This window comes from Nannobrachium achirus (genome assembly GCF_963921795.1).
Source record: "Nannobrachium achirus genome assembly, chromosome: 3".
In the NCBI taxonomy this organism is placed as follows: domain Eukaryota; kingdom Metazoa; phylum Chordata; class Actinopteri; order Myctophiformes; family Myctophidae; genus Nannobrachium; species Nannobrachium achirus.
The window spans coordinates 43,378,931-43,406,029 of record NC_137812.1 but is presented as its reverse complement, the minus strand read 5'-3'; the positions used below and the strand labels follow the sequence as shown (position 1 = coordinate 43,406,029).

Here is a 27,099-nt window from a genome sequence, read left to right as displayed (position 1 = left end):
GAATAGTGTTGATTTCGTCAACTAAAACTATGGCAAAGAATGTTTGTCTACTACCTTTATTCACTGACGAAAACTACGCTAAAGTGTGAGTGTGCAGGGCAATGCTGAAAAAAAGCTTTGGTGTTTACCACCTCCACTGGGTAAATAAAGGTTAAAGGGTGCTTTGAGAAGGCCCCGTTTGTGATGAAATCAGATTAATTTGCCAAAACAATTCAGAGTTGGGGACAATAATATGCATAAAATGCAGTGCATCTAAGGTCAAATGAGAACACTAGGGGTGGCCACTGCCATCCCCTGAATGCCCCTGCATTCAGCATTCCCAATTCCAGGCTTTTGTTTGGTGCATGGCAGGTTCACTGGCACTACCCAGTTCTGCCACCCCCTGAAATATGGGATGGAAGATGGAGGGCAATTACAGTCGCTTGTTCCCAAACTCCTGTCACTGCCTCCATTTCCAGACACTATGGAGCTATAATCACCTGTGGGTGATTCTATGGAGCCAGTGCTTTTCATCCCCAAGAAATAATCAGTTATAAAATATAACTATCTGTCGTCCGTCCTTCTATCATTGGACTCTCCTTTAGAAATACATTATGACACTTTACATCTATCCCCGATCAATCTTTTAAACTGCATTGATAAGCCTGCACAATTAAGAGTTCCACCCATGTTAATTCACTTGTAGCCTAATATGATGTGACAATAACGTTTAATTCTGATTCTGAGCTTAAAAGGACCCTACAAAACGTGAAAAGTGATGATTCATCACTAAACCATCGTTTTGCGGGTCCGTTTTTAGCCCAATGAATGTTTTTCATGCAAAACAAATGCTTGCAATGGATTCAGCATCATGGAAAACCCCTAGTTTGACCCCTCACATGTTACTTAAAGCAGATTTATGTTTTGTATTTATTTCCTATATAGTAAATTAATGGGACACAAACACAAATCATTTTTTTTAGGTTTCCCCCGGGAGTTGAATTTTAACCTTTTAGTACATATTATTACACACCTTTAGAAACACATTGGTGAAGAAATTTCTTGGTAACGATTTACTTCGCAGATTGGTCAAATATCTTATAAAATCCCCTTGCTAATAGTATAATGGGATTATAATTTTTTATTTTTTTATTTATTTATTTAAATACATTTTAATTACCTGTTTTATATCGCTTACATAGTTACATTATAAGATCTGGTTTCATTTATCCTCATTACTGCAGCTGTCTCATCAGTGAGACACACTGACTGACTAAAGCTGTAAGTTGACTGACTAAAGCTGTAAGTTGTGTACTTATGTACTTCTCTGGATTGTCTGAGTCTGAGCTATTGGATGTGGATGAAAATACAATACTAAAAACAATCATTTGAAAAAGAATGAAAAGAATAAATGTGAGCTCTTCTTTTTGAGACCTGACATCTTCAAGATATTTTTCCCGTTCCTCACAACGGACACAGTCGTCATCATCCTTAATACTCTCCTCCAGCCGGAAAGTCTCTTTCTGTAGTTGCTTTAGACTTGCCTGGAACTGGTGTCTGTGTCCAGCTGGGCTGTTGACTTCTATTGACTCATACTGGTTGAGTTTGTCCACAAGGATCTTATTCTCAGCTAGTAAACTGACCTTTTCCTTCTGAAGGGCTGCCACCCGCCACAACATCTCCTCCTTGGTGGCCACAGCTTCCTTAAGCTTCTCATGTCTGTCCATAAGCATCTGGTTCTCAGCAAGCAAACAGCCTTTTTCCTCCTGAAGGGCTGCCACCTGCCACGGCATCTCCTTCAAAGCGACCAAAGCGTCACTGAACTTTGTCACTGTCTTCTCCAGCTGCCTGTCCAGATTGTTATTTCCTCCTGTAACTGGAGCTTCCTTACTCATAAGCTCTTGGATGGCTATCATAGCAACATGTTGCACTGACACCTCCATCATCCTTATGGTGTGGATGAACTTTTGTTTCTGTTCGCAGTTGACAGCACAGTGCAGTATGAGTTGAAGCATCCTGCCAAGCTCTGCTGCATCCGAGTGTTCCCCAATAAGGTTAATGTCTGGCAGGGTGAGGTCATTTATCTGCAGGCCTAGAACCTCTTGGTTATAGTCTAAAATGCTTTTCAGAATTCTCTTTAGATTGCTGATCTTTAACCTACAGTTTTCCCTAACCTTGAGCCTACTAAAATATGTTGCATCTATTTTCTGTAGAGCCTGGGCCATGACGACACCACTGGAAAGATCTTCAACTGTTTTGCAGGGAGCATCCACTCCAAATGTCTGTATCCATGTCAGGAGGCTCTCACACATCTCCATTGGATCCAAAGACACCAAAGTAGCCATTACAAATGGCTGTGTCTCCCCCTCTTTCTGTCTTCCTATGTTTCTGTGCATCTACAACTCTATATACTGATAACGTTCAAACTCCTAGTCCTAACTTATATTAAAATTGGCTAAAGGGGGGGCAGGCCAGCAGACCTCTGATGTCACGCTCATGTCACCATGAACCATATAAGGAGTTCCCAAATGGAGTTTGTTATCTAACCTCATGTGTCCTCATGCAAACAAATGTCAGCTACATATATGGGCACATACGCTGATGACATCAGGGATCCCCATATGGGCATAAAAGGGACAAGGCCTGACAGACAGAGATCTCATCTCCACATATGGTGGAGAACGACCTGACCTCTAGAGGTTCAGGTTGTTACCATGCAATGTGCCTGTGGCTCTATTATGAAGACTGGGCAGCCAGCGGACCATGCCATCACACGTCGCTATGACTCAGCTATAACCATATAAGGAATTCCCTATGCAGCTATGCCCAAATATGGAGTGTGATTAAACCTCAATGTTTCATCATAAAGTATAGCAAACAAGGGCAGAGTTTACATGCATATAGGTAGACCCTATATTCCACTTGTATTCAGAATGACTGCTCATTCAGAATAAAAATGCTCATAAACACCTCAATTGGAATATAATATTTCCATTCCGGTCTGGAGGGGTGGTATAGGATACCGTTTAAAGCAGAATACTTTTAATATTGTATGCAGGTTCCATGTAAACAGTTGGGTATGAATCTCTGTTCGGAATGAATGAGTTAATTCTGAATGAATATAAATATTGCGCGTGTAAAACGTGGCCAATGCATTGCATGAGCTTGTAGATCTCCTGTTTTGAAAACATCTTGACAAAAATGTGAAACATTTGAATAATACAACACAAATCTTGTTTGGGCGGTCCCTAGCTGTACTCTGAGTTCTGTAACCTCAGGCTGTGTCCCAGCTGCCTTCAAGGCAGCCAGAGTATCACCACTCCTCAAAAAACCAACTCTTGACCCCTCGGACGTCAAGAACTACAGACCGGTATCCCTCCTCTCATTTCTTTCAAAAACCCTTGAACGTGTGGTCTCTAACCAGCTTTCTCTCCATCTCTCACAGAACAACCTGCTGGATCCCAACCAGTCAGGTTTTAAACCAGCCCATTCTACAGAAACTGCACTCCTAGCAGTCACGGAAGCACTCCATGTTGCCCAGGCTGCCTCCCACTCTGCAGTCCTGATTCTTCTGGATCTATCAGCGGCATTCGACACAGTGAATCACCAGCTGCTCCTGGACACCCTTGCTGACCTAGGCATCACCGGGACGGCACTAAAGTGGTTCTCCTCCTACCTGTCGGACCGGACCTATCAGGTCTCATGGAAAGGTTTGCTTTCATCCCCCCGAACCCTCCAAACGGGAGTCCCCCAGGGATCCGTACTTGGCCCTCTGCTTTTCTCCCTGTACACCAAATCCCTTGGTGCTGTTATCTCTGCTCACAATCTATCCTATCACTGCTATGCTGATGACACTCAACTGTTTTTGTCCTTCCCCCCTTCTGCCACCCAGGTGGAAGAACGCATTGCTGCATGTCTGGCCGACATCTCACAGTGGATGTCAGCCCACCACCTTAAGCTGAACCCGGACAAGACGGAGCTACTCTTCTTCCCAGCTAAGTCTTGCCCCATGCAAGATCTCACTATTTCCATAGATAATACATTTGTGACTTCAGTTCCTACTGCTAGAAACCTTGGTGTGGTCCTGGACAGCCAGCTATCATTCAAGGCACACATTGCATCAGTCACCCGGTCATGTAGGTTCACACTCTATAACATCCGTAAAATCAGACCCTTCCTCACCCAGGAGGCAGCCCAGCTCCTCATTCAGACATCTGTCATATCAAAGCTTGACTATTGTAACTCTCTCCTCACTGGTCTCCCGGCATGTGCACTTAAACCTCTCCAACTGATCCAAAATGCCGCGGCACGACTGGTCTTCAACCAGCCTAAGTTCTCACATGTCTCTCCCCTTCTCCGCAGCCTCCACTGGCTCCCGGTTGCGGCCCGCACTGAATACAAAACACTGATGCTGACCTTCAAAGCAGCCAAAGGTATGGCTCCTCCATACCTCCAGAAGCTGATCAACCCCTACACCCCCACCCGGTCACTTAGATCAGCCAACACAGGGATGCTGACAGAACCCTCGCTCAAAACTCCAGGGCAAAAATCCACTCGTCCGAGACAGTTTGCCCTCCTGGCCCCCAAGTTGTGGAATAAACTCCCTGTCGCACTTAGAACAACGGACTCACTCGCTAGCTTTCGCCGTGGACTGAAGACTCACCTTTTCAGACTCCACCTAAACCCTTAGCACTACAGAAAAAGAATCAATGAATACATGAAGCTAGTTAGCATTTGTTTTTGTTTTTTTAGGTTTTTTTCAGAACTTTGATTATATTGTGTTTTTTCTAGATAGATATCCATTTGCATTTGTTATATTGTTGATGATGTACTGACATATTATCTTGTTTATTATTGTGATGTTATCTGCTTATTGTAAATCGCTTTGGATTAAAAGCGTCTGCTAAATGCCTAAACTGTAAACTGTAAACTGTAAGAGGTGTTCTTTTTTTTAAATGGAAGATATATGAATGATACATGTACAAAATATTCAGGAGTCAGAAGAAGTGTGTGTTTTTTTTTAAATAGAGCTAGCTCTCTTAGTGGAGCAAGTTACCGCCGGTCTATCGCGTAGAAGTCCGGCATTTACAGTACGCGACCCGAGCGGGAGTCGAACCCCGGCCCCCAACTCGTCAGACCAGGCAGGCAACAGGCAACGCTAACAGAGCTAGCTCGAGAAAGCAGAAGTGTGAGAACCACCCTCAGTATGCGCTTACGTCACTGACTCCGCCCACTAATATCACGTGTCTACGCTGAGCAGGAAGCCCTGCAGGCAGCGTTCTGCCAAACATCCTGTGATTCTCATTCTCATTCTCCAAGTTCACCTCATAACTCCCAACGAACTACAACTAGCTCAGCTCGTCTTTGGAACCGAGAATGGAAAGAGAAAAGACGGAGAACGGTGCGATCACAACCGGTGACAGCGTCCTGGACCAAGCCATCAAGCAGTGGTTGCAATATGACCAAGTAAGTTGAGTTGACAGCTAGCTAAGAATGACATGTGTTGATGTGTATTTAACTAGACGCACACAGCATGTCAGTTCATTAATCAGAATGATGTTCCATGACAGAATTGAGGTTAAAACTGTCATCTCGGATGTCTAAAACAATGGTTTTCAAAGTGGGGTCCGGGGACCCCCAGGGTCCTTGAGGGAATTCCTGGGGGTCCCCAGCTAAATGATAGTTTGGAACCAAATGGACACTCCATCTGTTCCACATTGATTACAATATATTATAAATTGGGATCACAGAGATATAAATACCATTAAATGGGGGTCCGTAGCCTAATGTCAAACTGGGGGCAATTGAAATTAAAATGATTGAGAATCACTGCTAGAGCCGTAAAACATCCTTTCTTATGGGGGGTCCCTAGCTGGCTTATCTTTTCAAATGGGGGTCCAGGTCCACGGGCTAATAAGTTTCAATTCGGGGGTCCTTGACATGAAACGTTTTGAGAACCACTGGTCTAAAGCACAGAGTATGGCTGAGCTCTTGCTTCCTGAGAGGAAATAAGTGTGCGAGCATGTAATGACAATAATACAGTAGTTAATATGTTACATCACATAAGTTTGACATATTTATTGGTGACAGCACTGTCCTCAGACTCAGAGTGGTAAATGTTATGTCTTCACAGTCACACACTGTGCTCAAATAAAGGAGTAATGTTATTATTCCGTTATTGTGCAAGAGGTTTCTTGTCATTTATTGTCAAATTTGTGATGAAATGAATTACAAATAATGACAGACCCTTTGAAATTTTATGTATAGTGTAGTACATAAATCTGTTTGATACAGTAGAGTAGATAGAGTAGATCAGGCTTGGCTGTCAGGATACATCAGTATAACAGTCAGCTTTCTAATCAAAGTAACGTGCAGACAGACATCTGACCAAGGCGTGCAGTCATTCATTCATGGACTTAATGCAATAGGAGTTGTCACCAATCAGGTGAAGATGGAAAAGTGCATCTGATGAATTAGGCCCATTCAGATAGCAGTTTTAGCACAGCTAGGCTGTCAGCTGCATGGATGGGGAGCTGAATCAAGGGTCAGCCTCATGATGTAACAGTATGTGACCAGGTTCAAGTGCTAGAGCAAACAGTCATTCAGCCTGACCAAAATGTTCGTCAGAAACTGTGATAATTAGGTGATTATTACTGTACTGTAATAACTTATAATAGCAGTAGTGTGTCCTGGTTACACACTCACCAAATGGGAGCAGACCTATTGCAAATGTGTGTCTTTAAAAAAATCTATTAAAATGGAGTCGGTAATTGTATGCAACAATGTGTCGTATGTGTGTTTTGTTGTGTTCCCCCTTCCTCCCAGAATCCCAAAACCGTGTCTCTGGTAGAAGACCTGTTAAAGAAAGGAGACGTGGCAGAGCTGCAGAAATGTTTCTCTTCCAGAATGGAATTTGGCACAGCAGGTCTGAGGGCGGCCATGGGCCCTGGCATCTCCTGTATGAATGACCTCACTATCATACAGACTACACAGGTTGGAAAACTTCGCACGCACTCATGCGTACACACACACACACACACACACACACACACACACACACACACACACACACACACACACACACACACACACACGAACCACTTTAACCCTGGCGTCCCGATTTTGCGCTGTGGTGCAAATAATAACAAGAAAATCAAAAGATTGTAGATCAGCTATTTTCTAAAATCTATTAGCATTTTTCAAATATCTTTGAAAATAGGGCTTAAGTGGCTAAACGTCATCATGCATCAGGTTGTGTACCCAAAAACCTAGAAACAAAGCCTCATGTGATTTGTGTCCCCTGATGGTGTTTAAAGCAGTTGATTGAGACATTCCATGCTTACTTGGTACAAAACATACTGTCGACTACATGACATGGTTTTAACATGGTGGCCACGGTTATGTGACATCAACGTGCATCTCTCTTCACCCTCTTGTCTCTGAAGTTCCTCCCTCGTTCATTTAGATCTTCTCACATTCTTGACTTTTTGCTTAATACTCAATTGACTTGCTATATCCTTCCCTCTTTTCTCTCCTCTCTCCTTAACTCTCATTCTCCCAGGGCTTTTGTCGTTATTTGGAGCAGTGCTTCGAGAACCTAAAGGACAGAGGGGTGGTGATCGGTTATGATGCCCGGGCCCACCCTGCCAGTGGGGGCAACAGCAAACGCTTTGCCAACCTGGCAGCAGCTGTCTTCGTCAGCCAAGGGGTGCCTGTCCACGTCTTCTCTGACATCGTACCTACGCCCTTTGTGGTAGGTTAAAGGAAATTGGCACAATTTGGCTAGGAACACTCCTAGACAGATATGACAGTTTGTTCTTTGTATCTTTATGTATAGACTACTAGGAGGGGGCAACACTTAATGGAACTGATCGATTTAATCGATTGTAAAAAGAATATTTGTATAAAACAATAGATTTCCAAAATGTGTGTAAATATCCGATCTGCAAGCTCATGTGGCATTTCGACATGTTGCAAGCTTGTAGATAGGCTATTTTTTCACAATACCTTGTATGACAAATGATAAAATATGGCTGAAGTGGTTTCTCAGACTAATTGATTGAGTGGATAAAAAAAAACGTAAAAAATGTGCTTCTTGATGATTTTGTTTAATCAGAAAAGTAATCGATAGAACAACCGCTAAGAAGATAATGAAGAGTTGCACCCCAGTGGAGAGAGACCTTATGCTAATAGACATTACATAAATATGGGCATGTCGGTTTGTATGGGTTTAGGTTTCCAGATCGAATGACAGTCTCATCGAGAGTAGGACAGAAGCTTAGTGGCTACTGGCTAGACTGGCTACAGGGCAAATTCCACTCAGAAAACACTCTTTCAAACAAACGTTCATACATGTTGCATAATCAACACACTCGCTGCCATGCCCAGTTTAAGTGTTTTTTGCAGTGACTTGCAGGCCTACTGTCATGCAAATCTGCACACATCACATAAAATAACTCTTGTCAGTAGGTTATTCTACTGAAATGATTAGAACTCTACCAATATCACACTTACATGTACACATATACTAGTGGTGCTGCTTGACTTGACTAGTAGTTTCAGTAATTATAGTTTGTTTATAATATATACTGTGGATAATAGATTGTTTCCATAATAGTTACATTTTGCCAGTAAATGTGACTTCTGAGAAGGAAAGAACGTTAAGTTGCTGTCTCCTCTCCTTTAACCACTAGAACCCTTGTGTAGCTATTCTGGCATAATGTAATAATAGGCAAATATTCAGTGATAACTTGACAGAATGCCTTGACAGGGTGTAGAGGAAAAAAAGGAAGTGTGCTAAGGATAGGAGCCCTGGGGGACCCTTTACAACAAAGTGGGTTAACCTCTCCCCTTTCTCCTCTTTTTTTTTCTCCCCAGCCTTTCACTGTGTCCCGCCTGGGTCTCTGTGCTGGAATAATGGTTACTGCTTCTCACAACCCCAAACAGGACAATGGATATAAGGTGATAATCCTGCAGGGATCTGAAACAAATTGCAGTTGATAACATCGGACAGGGTCAATAGTCGCACTGAACACTGGGGGTTGGACGGTCGACCAACTTTGCTCTCTGAGAGGAAAATGTGCAACATGTGGGTGTTGAAAGGCAACATAAAAACTGGGAATCGAGAAAAGCGCTGATGTGTGCAGAATTATTACCAAAAGTGGATTGCTTGTGCTGTCCTCCCATACAAAGCCTGGACCATCTCTGAAAGCAGGAAGGTGGGGGCCATTCTAAGGGGGTGATTGGACCGAGACGCGTCACTAGAAACGCATTGACAGCAAAACCATTGTTTTCCAAAGCCTAGTATGCGTCGAATAGAGTTTTTAGACGTGCATAAACGTATAAATATTGTCTATTGTATTGATGCCCGTAGATGTGATCGGAAGTATAATCAGTGGGACAATGACAATGGTATCTTAATACACTTATCCAGAGTTGGGAAGTGGGGTGGGGTAACAGTTGCAGCATAGAATCTTAGATGAGACTTCCTTTAGCTGTACTTAAAGAATTATTGAATGCTTTAACCAGTGAAAAATAGCAGATATACAAGCTCACAGCGAGCTTGTAGATCTGCTATTTTTGAAAAAGTCGTGAAAATGTGTGCGAATCTTTGAATATTATATATGTATTTTCAAAGCGAATGTTTGTAACTCAAATTTTGCTTCTGGGGGGTCCCTGGAACTAGATATTTTGAGATGGGGGTCCGTGGCCAAATACATATCATTTTGAGGGTCCTTCACATGAAAAGGTTTGAGAACCACTGACATAGTAGTCTCTCAAGAAGAATGCCAGAAGAGTCATCCCTTTTCAAAGTCATACCTTTTTTAAATTGGAGATGTCATCCCAGGGCACGGAATAGTCAACCTAGGGTTGGGAGAAGTCATCCCAGGACCAGAGAAAACCCACCCAGGAGAAAATTGGAAATCTCATCCCCCATTATATGAAATCCCGACCCGAATATTTTCGAGACACAGAGGGGAGACAGAGAGGGGGAGAGAGACGCGTGATTATGGATCCCACTGGGAAAGATGGATAACCACGCCCCCGGGCTCATTTTGAGCTTGTGATTGGCTGAACCGGACGTAGGGAGCGCTCCGTTGTAGTCACTTGGACCGCGCGAGGTGCACCAAACCCCAATTATCATGGCGTTTATCGTGCGCTTGCCCAGGCCTTACGGCCTGGGCATAAATATAACGATTGCATTCGCGGCCACTCGCGCCTGCGGCGCTCGGGGGCGAAGAGCAGGACCAAGGTCCGCTGGCCTTCGCGCCGCTTGCAATGTCGTGGACAATAACTGTGAAAAGCTGTAAATGAGTCACAGCAATGAAAGATGGGGAGAGAGAGAGGTTATAATATTTTCTCTTTCAAACAGAGAACGCCTAAACTTCTCTCTCCCTCTCAGTCTCCCCTCTGTGTCTCACACAGCTGCTGCGTGCTGGGAGAAAATATTCGGGTCGGGATTTCATATAATGGGGGATGAGATTTCCAATTTTCTTGATTTTCATGAGGTCGGGGATTCCCTATACTGGGGTTGACACTTCCAATTTTTTAGGTCGTGATTTCCTAGAATGGGGGTCGACACTTCCCGAGTGACTTTTCCGCGACTAAGGTCGACTTGAAAAGAGGTCGTCTTATCTGGCTACCCTCAAGAACAGACTAACTGAGCTCCAGTTAAGTGAAAAGGACCTTTTCTTTGACGATGGCTGGCCAGATTGCTGACATAGAAACATTGGTTTTTAAAAAAAACCTTAGAAGGATTCAAAAGACACTTATAGAATCGGGTCAAAATTCTAATTTTCACCATTTTTCAAAAATAGCAGATCTTAACTGGAGCTCAGTTAGTCTGTTCTTGAGAGACTACTATATCAGTGGTTCTCAAACCTTTTCATGTGAAGGACCCCCAAAAGGATATGTATTTGGCCACGGACCCCCATCTCAAAATATCTAGTTCCAGGGACCCCCCAGAAGCAAAATTTGAGTTACAAACGTTCGCTTTGAAAATACATATATTCAAAGATTTGCACACATTTTCACGACTTTTTCAAAAATAGCAGATCTACAAGCTTGCAGTGCGGCACTCGGTGCAGCGCTGCGAGCTTGTATATCTGCTATTTTTCACTGGTTAAAGCATTCAATAATTCTAGGCCTAAATGGGTTTAATCATTATCACCTGGTGATAGACCCGCTTCATAGGCACATCACAAAGTTTTGCCTGATTTTTAAGAAGATGCCCCTGTAGAGATGCATTCCGGTGTGATCACCCCCTAACACTGTATCATGCTTCATTCTACTGTTGAATGAAGTGAGGCGAGAGTGAAACAAGAGACTGGCTGAGCTATAAAACACCACATGATTTGTATAATAAATGTCTTGAGACACTGGTGATGCTCTGATGTGAAAGATTTCTGTTTCTGATGCTTACAAACCTCTATGAATACGTGTGTATATTCAATACTTTATTGATTTTTCTCACAACAATAAAATAGCCAGATATGTTTCCAGAGCAGATCTTCTTGAGAGTGTGCATGTGTATATTTATTTCTATTAAGTTTTATATCAATTGATAAAAAGAAATCCATTCCAGGTGTACTGGGAGAACGGTGCCCAGATCATCCCCCCACATGACAAAGGCATCTCCAAGGCCATAGAGGAGAACCTGGAGCCGTGGCCTGAATCCTGGAACACCGAAAAGGCCCTGAAGAGCCCCCTGCTCCATGACCCCTACCAGGACATCCACACACAATACTTCACAGCCATCCAGAAGCACTGTCACCACAGGTCAGCACACGTTTCAAATGGACCTTTAGAGGCTTCACACGTCAAGACTTCAGCTGATCAATGTACAGTCAATGTTGTAGAGTCCTACCAAACATTTGCATTGCATGTATTCACCACACACACACACACACACACACACACACACACACACACACACACACACACACAGAGGGACGTGTTGGGCCCCTGATTCAGCCCGGGAAAAGGAATTGGAGAGGCCCTCATTGTGTGTGCCTATTGGCAGTGTGCCAGATTTTTTTGGGGGGCCAGTATTCACATGATAGACCAATGTGATTGCAAGACTTGTCTATGTCCGTGGCCCATTTTGTTTATTTCTTTTCAATGAAAAATAGTCTATATTAATATTTTCTTTGTTGAGTAGCTAATTGTGTTGGGATGACCTGCACATTAATATGTTGCAGGATATTTGTGGTACTGTACATGATACTGTACATGATTGCATCAGATGAGAACAAGACAGCTAGAAGTAATATTTGATAATAACCTGAATTCCCTGAAAATAGCAAAACGTGTGTTTAATCCTTTGTTGGAGAAACCTAGTTTTTGGACAATGGATTCATATGGTGGTCAGACAATGAAACAACTAGGGTCAATGGGACCACAGTGAGAAAATGTGCAGGTAAAGATCAAAAACAGATCTGTTCAGAAGGATCTATTTGCTACAAAAGCAAAGGAGGGCAGCACTGGACAAGTAAACCCTTCAGAGTGAGAACGTTTTTGAAAGTGTCCAAAAATAGCAATATGCTGTAGTAACACTCCATAATCATAGTCAGTGGAAACCACTGACCACATCCTTGGGTCCACATACAATCACCATCAGACCTCCAGCTTATAAATCTACTCACCTCTGATTAAAGTTAGGAGACATAGCATGAAAGTAGACATGACACTGCATTCCTTTAAATCCTGCCATGCCCTTTATCATTGTCTAATCACTGGTCATGTACGTCACATACAGTACATGACCTTTCTATTTCCACATATCTTGTATCACAACTCTGCAAGGTCTAAGACTTTCTCATCATGATAGAAGATTTCTCATCAAGATATCACCCCAATTTAAAGAAAGAAACCATAATGGTCGAAGCTACCATACCAAAAATGTAGGTAGAACTGGTAGAACTTGATCTCCTCCTCACCTCAGCTAACCTCTGACAAGCCATCAATCTCTACAATAAGCATATGACACGCAGCCACTCACCTCTGCACCTAAATGGCCCTTTGGCTCATGTAATGTGCGATGGAAGTACTAAATGTACAGATAAGAATATTGAAATCCCAAATACGGAATAGACTTTCACCATGCCATATTTAATTCCTGTCTTAACCTCCTGGAAGTCTTAAGTCTTTTCTTCAGAATATGTAACCTGGCATGCCCCATTTTGGGCATGTCATTGAAGGCCAAGTAAATAAATAAATACTTAATGAGAAACATCGTGAGCTTGTACATTGGCTTTCAAAACAATGGCTTATAAAATTGACATACAATAAGGAGTTTATTAAGTATTTTTTGTAAAAGAAAAAAAATGTGTTGATTGATTTGTGTTGGTTGAAATATTTAATACATTCTCTGTAGTTTTGCTATATTTAGTTTTTATAGCCGCATTTGGACATTGCTTCTGAGATATCTCCACTCATTTGAATCATCCGCTGCCTTGTACATGGTACATGACGACGTAGGCCTACATTTAACTTAGTTTTTAACCACATTTTCTAGGTTTATATTTTAATTATAAAGAAAATGCTTAAAACGAAATAAAATGCTATATGATCCATCATCCATATGAGTGTGGTGTTGCCTGGCAATAAGACCAGGAAAAGTAGTGTTGCTATGGCAATACTGGCAACATAGGCGGTGGCAGACATGTCTCTATTGCGCTGCTGCTAAGTCAAAGATAGGCCATTTCAGATCATGAGAGACAAGCCAGTGGGCCAATTACATGAGTTATATTTACTTTGTGGGCCACCCAGCCCTCAAAATGGAACGAAGGCAGTTACCGTAATTACCAGCGGCCAACTTATTTTCTTCTTTCTTTTTCTTCTTTCTTTTTAATTGCCGGCCTGGACCGGCCGGGAATGGACCAGCCGTTCGGGAGTTGTCCCGCTTTTCCCAATGGCCAGCACGTCCCTGCACACACACACACACACACACACACACACACACACACACACACACACACACACACACACACACACACACACACACACACACACACACTTGAGCAAAAAATCTGGACTTGGATTGGTTTTGATAGTAGAAGTACTGTACCTGTTGCATTAGGGAGATCAACAAGGGCTCAGAGGTGAAGATCGTGCACACGTCCGTGCACGGGGTGGGCCATACGTTTGTCCAGTCTGCGTTTAAAGCCTTCGATCTGCATCCTCCATATGCTGTAGAGGAGCAGAAGGACCCTGACCCCGAGTTCCCAACGGTCAAATATCCCAACCCTGAGGAAGGAGAGGGCGTTTTGGTACACACACACACACGCACGCACGCGCACACACACTGCTGTGACATTAAACAAATCAAATCAAGTGTGTCACCAATGTAATGAGTGGCACATGATGGTGGTTAACGCTGTGTGTTTGTGATTGTCCTGCAGACTCTGTCGTTTGCCCTGGCAGAGCGGGAAGGGGCCACTGTGGTGCTTGCCAACGACCCCGATGCTGATCGTCTAGCCGTTGCAGAGAAACAGAAGAGGTGTGTGAGGGCGTGTGCATTTATGTGTGCATCAGTTTGACTTCTTGTTTTTGTGTGCCTACTAGGGATGGGACGATATGAAAAATTCATATCACGATTACTGTACCACTTAAACTCTCTTTAATTGGTAAAAGGTACTTATAATATACGTACTTGATTTTTTTCACTCACATATCAAATATCTTTACCAAAAAATTGCAGATCTACAAGCTCACCACGCGTCACAACACGACACATGGTGAGCTTGTAGATCGGCTATAAAAGGTGAATTGATCCCAGTGCATGATGATCACGATTATCGTGAGTGTTTTTTTATCACGATAAACGATAATATCGCTTATCGTCCCATCTCTAGTGCCTACATCATGTGTGTACTGTACATGTATTATGTGCTTGTAGGTCTCTATGGGAGGGTTTCATCTCTCCACTCTCTTGTGTTGGTCAGTGAACAGTGGCGTGTGTTCAGTGGTAATGAGTTGGGAGCGTTGCTGGGCTGGTGGGTGTTCCGCTGCTGGAAACAACAAAACTCAGACCCTGCTGCTGTGAAGAATGTCTACATGCTGGCCAGCACCGTCTCGTCCAAGATCCTTCGAGCCATCGCTCTGAAGGAAGGCTTCCACTTTGAGGTAACGCATGCGCATGAGTGAGGCCTGTTCACTGTTACCATTTATCAGTGCTTTTTGGCTTCACAATGTTATGTGTAGTTATGAGTAGAATCAATGATCAAGTCTTAATACTGCTGCTATGATGTTAAAGGACAACTTTGTTTTTTTACAACAAGGTTTCATATTTTAGATAGTCATTAGAGAAAAGAAAAGATGAGTGTTAAAATGTTTTCATTTTCTTCTTTCTATCGTTTTAGTGATTTTAACAATAAGCCCCTCCCCAAGATGCACAGCAATCAATCATGGGCAGATGTGACTTATGGGGGCTGGTGTAAATAGTAACAAAGAAATTGCTAGCTTATTCTGTCTAAAAAGACATATTTAGCCACTTGTATGCATGCCTCCACCCACTGAAATCAAAATACTAAAATCGCTAAAACAATAGAAAGCAGTAAATGAAAACATTTTAACACTCATCTTTTTTTTTTCTCTAATTACAATCTAAAATATGAACCATTGTTGTAACAAGAATTGACACACAGTCAATATAAAATCTGTGGATTGGTGTGTTGACGACGACGTTAGTGTAAAAAAAGTTTGAAAAAAAAAAATTTGAAAAAAAAAAAAGTTAAAAAAAAAAAAAATTAGAAAAAAAAAAGTTTAGGTCCAAAAATGTGTTAAAAAATCGACCTGATGGTGGCGCTATATGGGACAGATCCATGTCGATGAGATAAGTGTAGACATACTGTGTAGCGATTTGTGTGATTTTAGGGCAAAAACTGTAGGAGCAGTATTCAAAAATGTGTTTTAAAACATTTGGCGGGGGTCCCTGGAGCTGCGGGGGTCCCTGGAAGGGTGGAGGTTGTGGATTGGCAGACAAGGATTGTGTGTGGAAAATTTCACATGGATAGGGGCAAAAAAGTGTGATGTGACGTGACAGACAGACTGACGGACAGACAGGCGGTGGAGGTTTTCATAGTAACTGCGACCTGACGGCCGCAATTATAATCATTAGTATTGTTTATTTTAATTATTATTATTAAGGAACTCTAGAAATCTCAGTTGGAACTGTTACCCCAGTGACCCGATGCTGGATAAGCGGTTGAAGATGGATGGATGGATGGATGGATTATTTTAGAGTAAGCTACTTTATTTACCATTATTGTGTACTCCGCCACATGGGGATCAATCTTCAATTCAATCTTCAATTCAAAGAAGCTTTATTGGCATGAGAACACAAACGTTTACACAGTGGTGGAAAAAGTACCTACATTTTTATAATTAAGTAAAAGTATCAATTCTGCAATGTAGAATCACTCTGTTACAAGTAAAAGTCCAGAATTAAAAATGTACTTGAGTAAAAGTACAAAAGTATTGGTATCCAAATGTACTTAAAGTACCAAAAGTAAAAGTACAAAATGTTTGAAAATAGCAGATCTACAAGCTCACAACGCGTCGCACCGCAATGCGTTGTGAGCTTGTAGATCGGCTATTTTCAAAAAGCCTTGGTATAACATAGGGCTAAAGTGGTTTATGTATGTTTTAAACTTTAGTTAAAGTTAGATAAAGTACTATGTTCTATCCGTCTGTCTTTCTTTTCAAATCTTTTTTATTATTAAGGTACAATGTCACAATGAGGCAGGTACACACATAGTGATGGCACCCCAAATCACATTCCAATCACAATAATCATTGGTACAAAATAACACAAGATCTGAGGCGATCACGGTACGTACACATTCAGTTGTAAGGAAGAGAAACCCTGCCCTTAAGAGATAATAAAAGAAAACATTTTTTCCCTCCATATACCCAATTTAGTGTCAAGCCAATTCCCCCATCCCCATACTCTACGTTAAGACCTATCCCTGCTAATCCCCACAGTAGTCATTGGGAGGGTAAAGACAACAACGGGTCTCCTCCGATACCCGATCCGTCATGCCACCATCTTCTTTTCACCTGACATTAAGGAGCTTCACCAGGGGGGCGTAACGCATGTGGAGGTACACGCTATCCTCCCCGGTTCCACCCCTCTCTGAACAGGCGCCCTGACCACTGTGGGAACCGTTAATGCAGAGACAAAATCTGTTCCTCCTCCCCAATCGACTTCCCTCCCACGAACACAGCCAATTGTGCTCGTTGGAGCGCCCGGCCAAGCCGAATGCACCATGAAGGTAGTGCTCCATGGTGGTGGACAGGAAGTTTAACCTGCCCACCCAGACGCCCCAATACTGGACTGCCACCGGGTCCCAAAAGGCAGCCCCCAGACATCAGAAATTTAAAAAAACAAAACAAAAACATAATAGGTTATATAATCCCAGAGGGAAGGTGCTATGTGGCGACATATTTATCTAAAAGGTAAAAAAAGAAAAAAAAAACTAATGTCCATGAGTCAGTTGTAAAATAAAGTAAGGCCTGCCAGTCGAGAGAGGCTGCTGTTACAACCAAAAAAGAAAAAGTAACAAAAATAGTAGTGATACCACCTCCCAGCCGGCAGAGGCAGCGTAGAACCATTAATTGTCGAGCGCATAGGTCGAGCGTGGTTCAGAGTTCAGAGTTCACAGTTTGGTCCATCCTGTCAGAGGCACACAATGGCGGCCACCGACCAAAAACAAACAACCAACTCAGGCTATCAGCATATTAGAGCCACATCGTAAGAAGATGAAGTATAAAAACAACGAAAACATGTCGAGAAGTCTCGACTACAATCATGTCATCATAAAGTGCAAAGCATTCGATCGCTCTCTAACACTTAACTAAACCGCCGTAATGTAATCGGCATGTACGGAGAGAAAGAAACAGCGCATATTAGCATACCACAGGCGCAATAGAATTCGCCGTAAACAAAATACCCAATTGAGTAAACAAGTGGTTCGCATTAACCGTTGGAACGGACATGTCTACATACGCCGTTTGATCATATAATATCAGTCAAAAAAGGGTTGCGTATTTTCGTCAGAAAAGGAAATAGGAAAATTAAAGAAAGAAAAAAACCCTGTTAGCATGTACTAGCTAGTTAGCCAACCCCACACACTATCGACCATTCCCGTCTGTCTTTCAATGTTATATGAGATACTTAAAGTGTGGTTCCTGTGGAAATAAGCCTCGGCTTTCTAGGATCTCTAGTTGACCTTGTACCAGTGATTTGTACTGTCATGAAACTGTACTTTTTTCTATTGCAAACTTCTAATAAATTATTCAATCAATCAATCAGTTATTGCTTTGTAGATTAGCATTATTGGGCTAAATGTAAAGACGCTACGCTGCGCCAACCGTGAATTCAACACAATCTGCTGTTGAGCAGTTTAACAAATTTGCTACGTACGTCTACACAAACGGTCAGATTACAAAGATAAATTGCTTAGTGAAGGCTCACGGATGTCACCATAGGGTACGCTCCAGCAGAATGTCCCGTAATGATCGTATTATTTAAAGAGGAGCATTTTAATCCGATCGGTCGTCGTTTCCTTCAAAAGGTATTAATGTATCTAAGTGCAGTACACCTCGCAACCGATGGGGTCGCATGGCTGAAAAACAACAGAAAATGACGTCTGATCGGATTAAAATGCTGTTTATTAAACAATACGAAAGATACGGGTAATTCTGCTTGAGCGTACCATACTGTGACATCGGTGAGACTTCAGTAAGCACTTTATCTTTGAAATATGAACGTTTTTGTAGACGTACGTAGCAAATAGGTTTAACTGCTCAACACGAGGTTGAAGTGAATTTATTACACACCGTGACTCGTGCGTTAGCCTGCAGCTAGCGCTAGCTAGCGTTAGCCTGCAGCTAGCGCTAGCTAACGTTAGCGTTAGCCACACATCCAGAATAGTCTAAGTCAATTTTCCAACGGCGAGTGAACGATTGCATTCCGAGTTGGGTCGCCGTTTTATTCCATGAGTAATAGTGTATAACATGCCTGCGTTAGCCTGCAGCTAGCGCTAGCTAGCGTTAGCCTGCAGCTAGCGCTAGCTAACGTTAGCGTTAGCCGTTAGCCACACATCCAGAATAGTCTAATATATGTCAATTTTCCAACGGCGAGTGAACGATTGCATTCCGTGTCCTTCATGGATTTTTTTCCCCCTAGCTGTCAATGTTTTTATTGTTCAAAAAGAAAACGTTCTGAACGTTTAAACTAGATAGTTTTACGATCATAACAATGTGACAAACGGAACGGATCCTTTTTTTCCAAACTCGAGAAGAAGAACAGCGCAAGGCCGCTCCCAGAGCCCTAGAATGGAGAGTTGCGTGTCCGCGGTGACACCACTCTCTGATTATACTGCTCTGGCCGCTCCCAATCATGAAACTAGCTTGGTTACCATGTGACATGCGACAGCCAATCGGCAAATAGGTGACCTAGGTCGCCTAGGTAGCCTGAATGTCTCAGGACAATCGCACGTCTTTAATGTAATCTGTTTCACAGATTTAAAAAAACAAAGTTGTCCTTTAACAACATTGTTGTGACATGTCCTTTGTTGACAGGAAACACTGACTGGGTTCAAGTGGATGGGGAACAGAGCCAAAGACCTGCTGGACCAGGGAAAGACTGTGCTGTTTGCCTTCGAGGAAGCCATAGGTACACACACACACACACACACACACACACACACACACACACACACACACACACACACAGTGAAGTAAGACTTATTTCTATTGGGACCCATGATCTAAATTGAACAGTCATGCTTCAACTGTCATATTCACGCAAAAATGTATTAGTTACATACCGTACTTGCTGGACTATAAGCCGCACCTGAATATAAGCCGCACCAGCAAAATTTAGAACAAAAAACAAATGTTTACATATATAAGCCGCACCTTATTATAAGCCGCAGGTGTCCTTCCTGCTTCCCGCTAGAGCGCCCCTGGTGGCCATTAGCTGTATAAATCTATATATAAATCCTTGTTAAAGACCATTGTAAAACTAACTAACTGGCCGTTAGCTGTAAAATGTATATAAGCCACACCGTTGTATAAGCCGCAGGGTTCAAAACATGGGAAAAAAGCCGCGGCTTATAGTCCGGCAATTACGGGTATGCATACAAGCAAACCCACAGGTTTGATTTAAGGTCACATGCTAGTGTGCATTCCCATGTAACTTGATTAGAACTGTTAATGGTAACGTTGTGCCTTTCACATGCAGTGTTATCAGTTGAATACACAAGCTTATGTGTTGAATGCACACGCTTCATGTGCATTCAACCTGCATAGCAGGTTTTACATTTGAGCTGCTAGTGCTGTTCCTATTTATCATAGTACTTGGAGGCCAGTCTGGAGCTTTGTGGAACTCTATATGAATTATTTGGGATAGAGGACATTTGTGGGTGACAGCCAATGCCAATTCGTTGCAGAAACATGCCGTGTATATTTGTTGTTGTATATTTACCTAAAAATGCTGATATTCACAACGCTGTTATTGAAACCAATGTTATTTAACAGGGGTCACGTGACCAGTTCATTTTCTGACCCCTCATTGGTACCACTCTCTCTCTCTCTCAATTCACTCTGGCAAGGCCAAAAGGAAGGTTTTGTCTTTTATCCAAGTGTCTGTACATTTGGACACACTTCCTGGTCATCACCTCTGTCCTTCCTGCAGTTAACGACACTCAGCACATCTTTAAGTCTTAGGTGCCCTCCAGACTAGGCAAGGTTGCCGTCGGGGCTGCTGCTAGGATCAGCAGTGGCCTCACCGCGGTGAGACACAAACACACTCGCTCAGTGAGTAAACGCTGCACGGTATTTCACAAAGATGAACACAATCCATCTCTCACCGCACGCGTACGCATGCACAAACGAGCACACTCGCGGGGATTTCACGGGACCGCGCCCGCTCTCCTCGCCACCCCAAAACTTCGCCTCGCGGCCGAAAAAGCTGCCCGCCTCTCATTGAAAATGTTAGGAGGCGGTGACTGCGCCTTGTGTGGAGGGCACCTTGTTGTTCCAAACAGAATGCCCTTGACAATTAACACAAACAGCGTGCTGTCTACAAATCCTAAATACAAATCCTAGACAGAGACAGACATTATTTAATCTAGATATTAAAATGTCAATTATCCCAACGGTCAGCCATGCCTAAATATGGAGTCCAGGCCAGGGTTATATTTTGGACAACTGCTCATCTCGCCAACTTCCCACTGAGCACATCACTCCGTCGTGTCCTCTGCGATACGATCAAGGATACATTTCTACTGCATGGCTCCGCAAGACTAAGTATGAGTACGTACATGCCTGTCTGTCTTCTTGGTGTCATACAATCTCGCAAACCGCTGGACCGATAAGTGCCAAACCAGTTGTCCACAGAAGTATCTCCACTAGCCTATTGTCCCCCACATGCTTTTGGGGCTGTGATTGACACCTTATTGCCCACTGTGGGGCATAGATGACTGAAGTCACAGGCTGGTCAAATTAAGTCTGCCTGAGATCCACTTTGGAGCCACGCTGTTTCTATGTGGATGTTGAGATTCACTTGAAAACAACCTAATTTAGTTCCTAGTTTGGATATGTGGTGATGGGTGTTTTCTTCTGTTCTACTGTCATTTATATTTTGTGAAAAAACTAAGTATGGTCTGTGTGTGTGTGTGTGTGTGTGTGTGTGTGTGTGTGTGTGTGTGTGTGTGTGTGTGTGTGTGTGTGTGTGTGTGTGTGTGTGTGTGTGTGTGTGTGTGTGTTGCATGTGTATTGTGTATTCGCAGGATATATGTGCAGTCCCTCTGTACTGGACAAAGATGGAGTGAGTGCTGCAGCCATAGCAGGAGAGATGACTTCCTATCTGGCTACTAAAAACACAAGCCTCTCCCAGCAACTAACTGCCATCTATGAAGAGTAAGACACACGACTGACATCCCCCCCCCACACTGTTCTTTTGGAAGTCCCCTGCCACACTGTGTCTCTATTAGATAGGCGGTTGGCCAAAGTTTGCTCTGGAGGAACGCCGAAGATGTCCATTGGGTTTTTGAGCGGTGGTCACACCGTCTCCTATACGTAGCCGTGTGTGTGGGTATGCTGTTGTAAGGCTGTCAGTTCCCACCTGATGTTGTGCGGGAGTTCTGACCGCTCCAGACCATACTGAATAACTGCTAGCTTGCATAACGTCTTGAGACTAGGACTTAAGGCTAAGACATGCAGGTCACGAAATAAATCGGTTGGGTGTCTTGTTGCTCGGGAGAAGAATGAAGAAAAGAGACAAAGAAGTATGTTTCTAGATTCTAGAATCCTGGTTGAAAGAGTCCTGATGAAAACAGTCTTGAAGATGTGTTGGAGAACTGTGTCTGCTCAGGATTATTGGGAGCTGTGATTTTTATCCTGCTGGCTAGATGTTTGTGTCATACTGTTGAGGTCACATCTAAGTATGACATCATTGACAGTTTGTGGAAAAACTAACAACTATAGAAATACTGTGTAGTGTGTGCCGATTTCAGTGAAACACACATTCACACTACGTTGAGGAACAAATGCCAACCTTCTAAGATGTCCCTATTATGGCACCAACAGGAGTCAGATTTTTGCAAAACTTTTAACATTGCTTGCCGCTCCAATACTTTGTGCCACCTTTTTCTGTTTAGGAAGATGTCATTTGGGTCTATCCTGTGACGTCATGTATGACAGCTTGTCTAGGGTTTCACAGCACACGGCTGTTCTACGGACATTGCACATACTGCTCAGTACTCTAGCAAGGTTCTATGTTCCCCAACATGAATGTGCTTACTGTACAGTTCATATAAACTATATAAATAGATTATTCAGGCAAACTTTAGACTAATTTTTTACCGCAAGGCCCACCACCCAATTGCGCATCTTGAACTCAGAGCCGCTCAGAGCCTGCCCATAGAGGTAATAGAGCCCACACGTAGCTGCTGCTGATTGGTGCGGACAGGGACTTTGCGGTGATATCAACTCTCCTTGAGCGATCCCAGATGTATGTGCAGCTTGCATACGCAATGCTGCCACCTTCTGGCGGAGTTAGGCTGTTTCCACTCTCCCAACCGGATCAAAAGCCCTAAATTGAAATGAGAAAAGTATATTCGTTTATTATGCAATGCAGGGAAGAGGAACTTATTTGAAGGAACCAGCAAAACATGAACGTGACTGATGATGTGAACAATATTGTGTAGCAAGGTCAAAATACAAGGCGTGTGTGTGTGTGTGTGTGTGTGTACACACACACACACACACACACACACGTGCACGCACAACACACACAGCCAGCTGCTCATTCATATTCCTTTACATTGGGATCGTTTTCTATCCCAAATACACTGCTTTAACTGTTATTATTGGCTCCTTTCAGCACCTGCTTGTCAAAAAAACGTTCAAAAATCACTTAAAGTCGCTATTATCTTTGTCTGCATCGGCCGGCTTCACTGATGCAAAGTACGAGTATTTTAAACTGGTGTTGACCCAGTACCAGTATTGGTGCACTACTGCACCCCTAACTTGTGATAGATAATACGATTTTCATTTAGGAATGTTGACACTACATAATTACAGTGTATCTTTAAGATGGGTAATAGAGTACTGAAGTCCTGACGTCCCTTGTTCATCCCCTTGGTCACAGAAGTAATTTATCTATGGAGAATGACATTGGATCATCTTAGAATCTGTGGTCCAAAGATAACAATTTGTCCCGGTGCTATTTGTCAGGAACAGGGATTGTGTTACATTTTTGAATTTGGAGCTAATCTCTCACTTTGACTCTGTCCTTATTTTCCCAGGTATGGCTACCACATCACAAAGAACTCCTATTTCATCTGCCATGACCAGGAGGTGATACGCAGTCTGTTTGAGCGCCTCCGTAACCACGGCGATGAGAAGGGTTCCTACCCGACTGAATGTGGACGATTTGCCATCACTGCTGTACGAGACCTCACCACGGGCTATGACAGCAACCAGGCCAACAAGAAGGCGGTAAGGATATGCACAGACATTTGAAATGCTCAATAATGTGTTGTTGTTTATCCATGATATTAGGTATTATTAAGTATCTTTTTTTTTTACATTTACACAATTCATATTTAATAGCCTTAAGCGTCTTTCTGACGAGAGGTGGTTGACACGCCCTAGTAATTATTTTTCAAAGCGAGGCGGACGGTTACTTGGGACACGTGGAGTAATCGAGGGGCGGCGAGGCTAGCGCGGTCCCATGAAATTCTCGCGCTCGTTTGTGCATGCGCAGGCGGCAAGAGCTGGATTGTGGTAATCTTTGTGAAATACCGCCCAGCGTTTACTCGCAGAGCGATTGTGTTTGTGTCTCCACCGCGGTGCGATCCCGCTGATCCGCGCTCCGTCTGTAAGGCGCTTTAGTCCTCCAGCAGAGGCTATGAGATAGATACAATGATCTTTAATGTTTAGTGTCCTTTCCTCTCTTCTTTCCAGGTTCTCCCCACTTCCAGTTCCAGTCAGATGATCACCTTTTCCTTCTCCAATGGGGGCGTGGCCACCATGAGAACCAGTGGCACTGAGCCAAAGATAAAATACTACACAGAGCTCTGTGCTGCCCCTGGTAACAGGTAGGTCACCATCAAGACCAGCCCACGGCTCCTCAGTGATGCAGTGGACTGCCTATTCACATTTTGTATGTTTTTAGATCACTGCCTCGCTTACAGTTTCTGTTTCTCTTTTGCTTTCTCTCTTTCTCTCTCTCTCTCTCTCTGTCCTGCTCTTAGTGATATGGCACAGTTGCAGAAGGAGTTGGATGAGTTGGTGGAAGCCATCATTGAAAACTTCTTCCAGCCAAAAAAGAACAAATTGCAACCTAAGCCAGAGTAACCTTAACATACAGTTTATACAGTTCATACACTCGGTGGCATACACACGCGAGCGCACGCACGCACACACGCACGCACACACAAACACACACACACACACACACACACACACACACACACACACACACACACACACACACACACAGTGATGATGTTACTGTAGGTATGCATCCTGCCTGTGTCTCTGACAAACTAAAATCCGAAAGGACACATTATACCCACTATTAAGTTGTGTATGGGACGAGCCTCTTTCCCTGCACGTCGTATAGTAAAAAGTTCGAGACTCATTTAGACGATTCTAAAAATGCCTTCTAAATCCTAACCTAGGTTTTCTGAAGAAAACCTAATTTTTAAAACTTAATTTTTATATGCAGTTTGTTACATTTACATACATTCACAGGGTCAACATTATTACATCATTTTGATTATCATACTTTAGTCAATTTCAAATAGTGTCATTTCGTTGGGTTTTATATTCAGTCCATTCCTCCCATTTCTCAAGGAACGGTTCTTCTTGTATCCTGAGTTTGTGTGTAAATCCCTCCATCACATATATTTCCTCCACAAAAAAAAAGTTTTGCTATATAGCAACAACTATTGTGACACAGATGCTGTCCCGGCTTGAAATGTATAACAACGTATAGGTTTAACAGGTCTAATTAAACTCTGGCATGAACAGATGAGACTGTGAAACGAGCATGACCACGATCGCTCTGCCAGTCAGATTGACTGCATCTCCCTACATGCCTGCTCACCTCTCGTTGAACATTAACTACAATGTGCTTTAGTCTGCCCTGTCTGAAAAGACCTTTCTGCAGCAAGAAGTTTGTTTGTCATTTTGACACATCAGTGATTTTCCATGAACATAGAACATTCCATAGTATTGAGAGTAAGCTTTTGAATTCCAGTGGCTGACTTCAAAATAAGAGCAACTTGTTATCTGGTAGATGAATAACAAAGATCATGACAACGTACTTAGAATTCATCAGGAATATATTGTAGACAATAACTGTAATTAAATCGAGTAACCAGTATTGTTTTGTTTAGTTGAGGTTTTATTTACTCAAGCATAATAGAGATACAGATTATCAGAAAAATGGGAAACAGGGTAATGCATACATTTGTGCATAGATTTCTGTCAAACAAAGTAATGCAGGGGCGCCCGCTGGCCTAGTGGCACACAGGCTCCGATGTCTGACAGTGTGTCGTGGGTTTGAATCCCGATCCAGCCGACCTTTGCTGCATGTTGCGCCCCGTCTCTCTCCCTGTTTCCTGTCTACCTACTGTACTATCAATGAAGGCAGAAAAGCTAAAAGATCATGCATTATGTGTTAACCTTCAAAGAGCCTTGTTGATTTTGTTGATTTCTTTTAGCTAACTAGTACGTCATGATGTGACAAAAAAACCTATATGTGTTGGGGCCGTTTAAATGACCACTTGTGGTTCCTGGGGACTCCCCACACTAAAAGCCTACAGTAAGAACACTGACTGCTCACAGGCATATGCGCACACATACAGACACGTGCTCGCACAACACACGGCCAGCTATTACCAGGCTGGTTATATTTTCACACATTTCATAAGTTAACTACTGTAGATGGGCTTGTAGATTTAACAAGCAGTTTGAAGTTTCTAACTATTTGTCTTAATTTATTTTTTATTTTTTACTCTGTTTATATATTTCAGTGAGAACCATGATGCTGTTACAGTGCTCAAATTAGTCTGTCTTCATAACCACTTGATAATCCATGAATTGCATTTGACTAGGACCTTGCCACAGTATATGAGGGATTGAACACAATCTACTCTAATAACGTCACACATAATCATAATATATCTTCTACAATACCTAGAAACCATATTATGTTACAATACTATTGTTCTGTCTCATCACCAGGCTATGGAAATAGCAAACTGTGTCAATTTTAACTGAAAACATAGTAAAAAAAACTGAAGGATTTGGGAAAAAAAAAAAAAAAGTGTTACCATGAATGTATGGAGATAAATTAGGTTGAGGCCTTTCAATTTCCCTACTGACTGTCATTTCCACGTTTGTTTAATAAAAGGACGCAGCGCCACCAAGTGGAAACACCTTGCTACACAATATTCACACATGTTCATGGTTCACCTTCATGTTTTGCTGATTCCTTCAAATAAGTTCCTCTCACTTCCCAGCATTACATAATAAATGACTGTACATGTTCTCATTGTTGGGTTCCTGTCATTGTGTAAAGGGACTGCAAATGTC

At 42.7% G+C, this 27,099-nt stretch overlaps 1 protein-coding gene across 1 annotated transcript; it reads left to right on the top strand.

Annotated features, from left to right (window-relative positions):
* The first annotated feature begins 5,248 nt into the window (after positions 1-5,248).
* pgm2 (phosphoglucomutase 2) lies at positions 5,249-27,038 on the top strand. The gene is made up of 13 exons (XM_080722184.1): positions 5,249-5,445; positions 6,805-6,972; positions 7,541-7,732; positions 8,857-8,940; positions 11,564-11,757; positions 14,060-14,249; positions 14,382-14,479; positions 14,925-15,105; positions 19,567-19,660; positions 21,780-21,909; positions 23,799-23,991; positions 24,460-24,593; positions 24,750-27,038. The coding sequence occupies exons 1-13, from the start codon at positions 5,356-5,358 to the stop codon at positions 24,850-24,852; spliced, it is 1,851 nt and encodes a 616-aa protein (XP_080578310.1). The 5' UTR covers positions 5,249-5,355; the 3' UTR covers positions 24,853-27,038.
* The last annotated feature ends 61 nt before the right edge of the window (positions 27,039-27,099 follow it).

Excerpts from the sequence above, each read along its gene's own strand:
- pgm2 (XM_080722184.1), top strand. The coding sequence starts at position 5,356 with ATGGAAAGAGAAAAGACGGAGAACGGTGCGATCACAACCGGTGACAGC. Across the intron at positions 11,758-14,059 it reads CAGAAGCACTGTCACCACAG|GGAGATCAACAAGGGCTCAG; the intron begins GTCAGCACACGT and ends CTGTTGCATTAG. Across the intron at positions 23,992-24,459 it reads ACCAGGCCAACAAGAAGGCG|GTTCTCCCCACTTCCAGTTC; the intron begins GTAAGGATATGC and ends TCTTCTTTCCAG.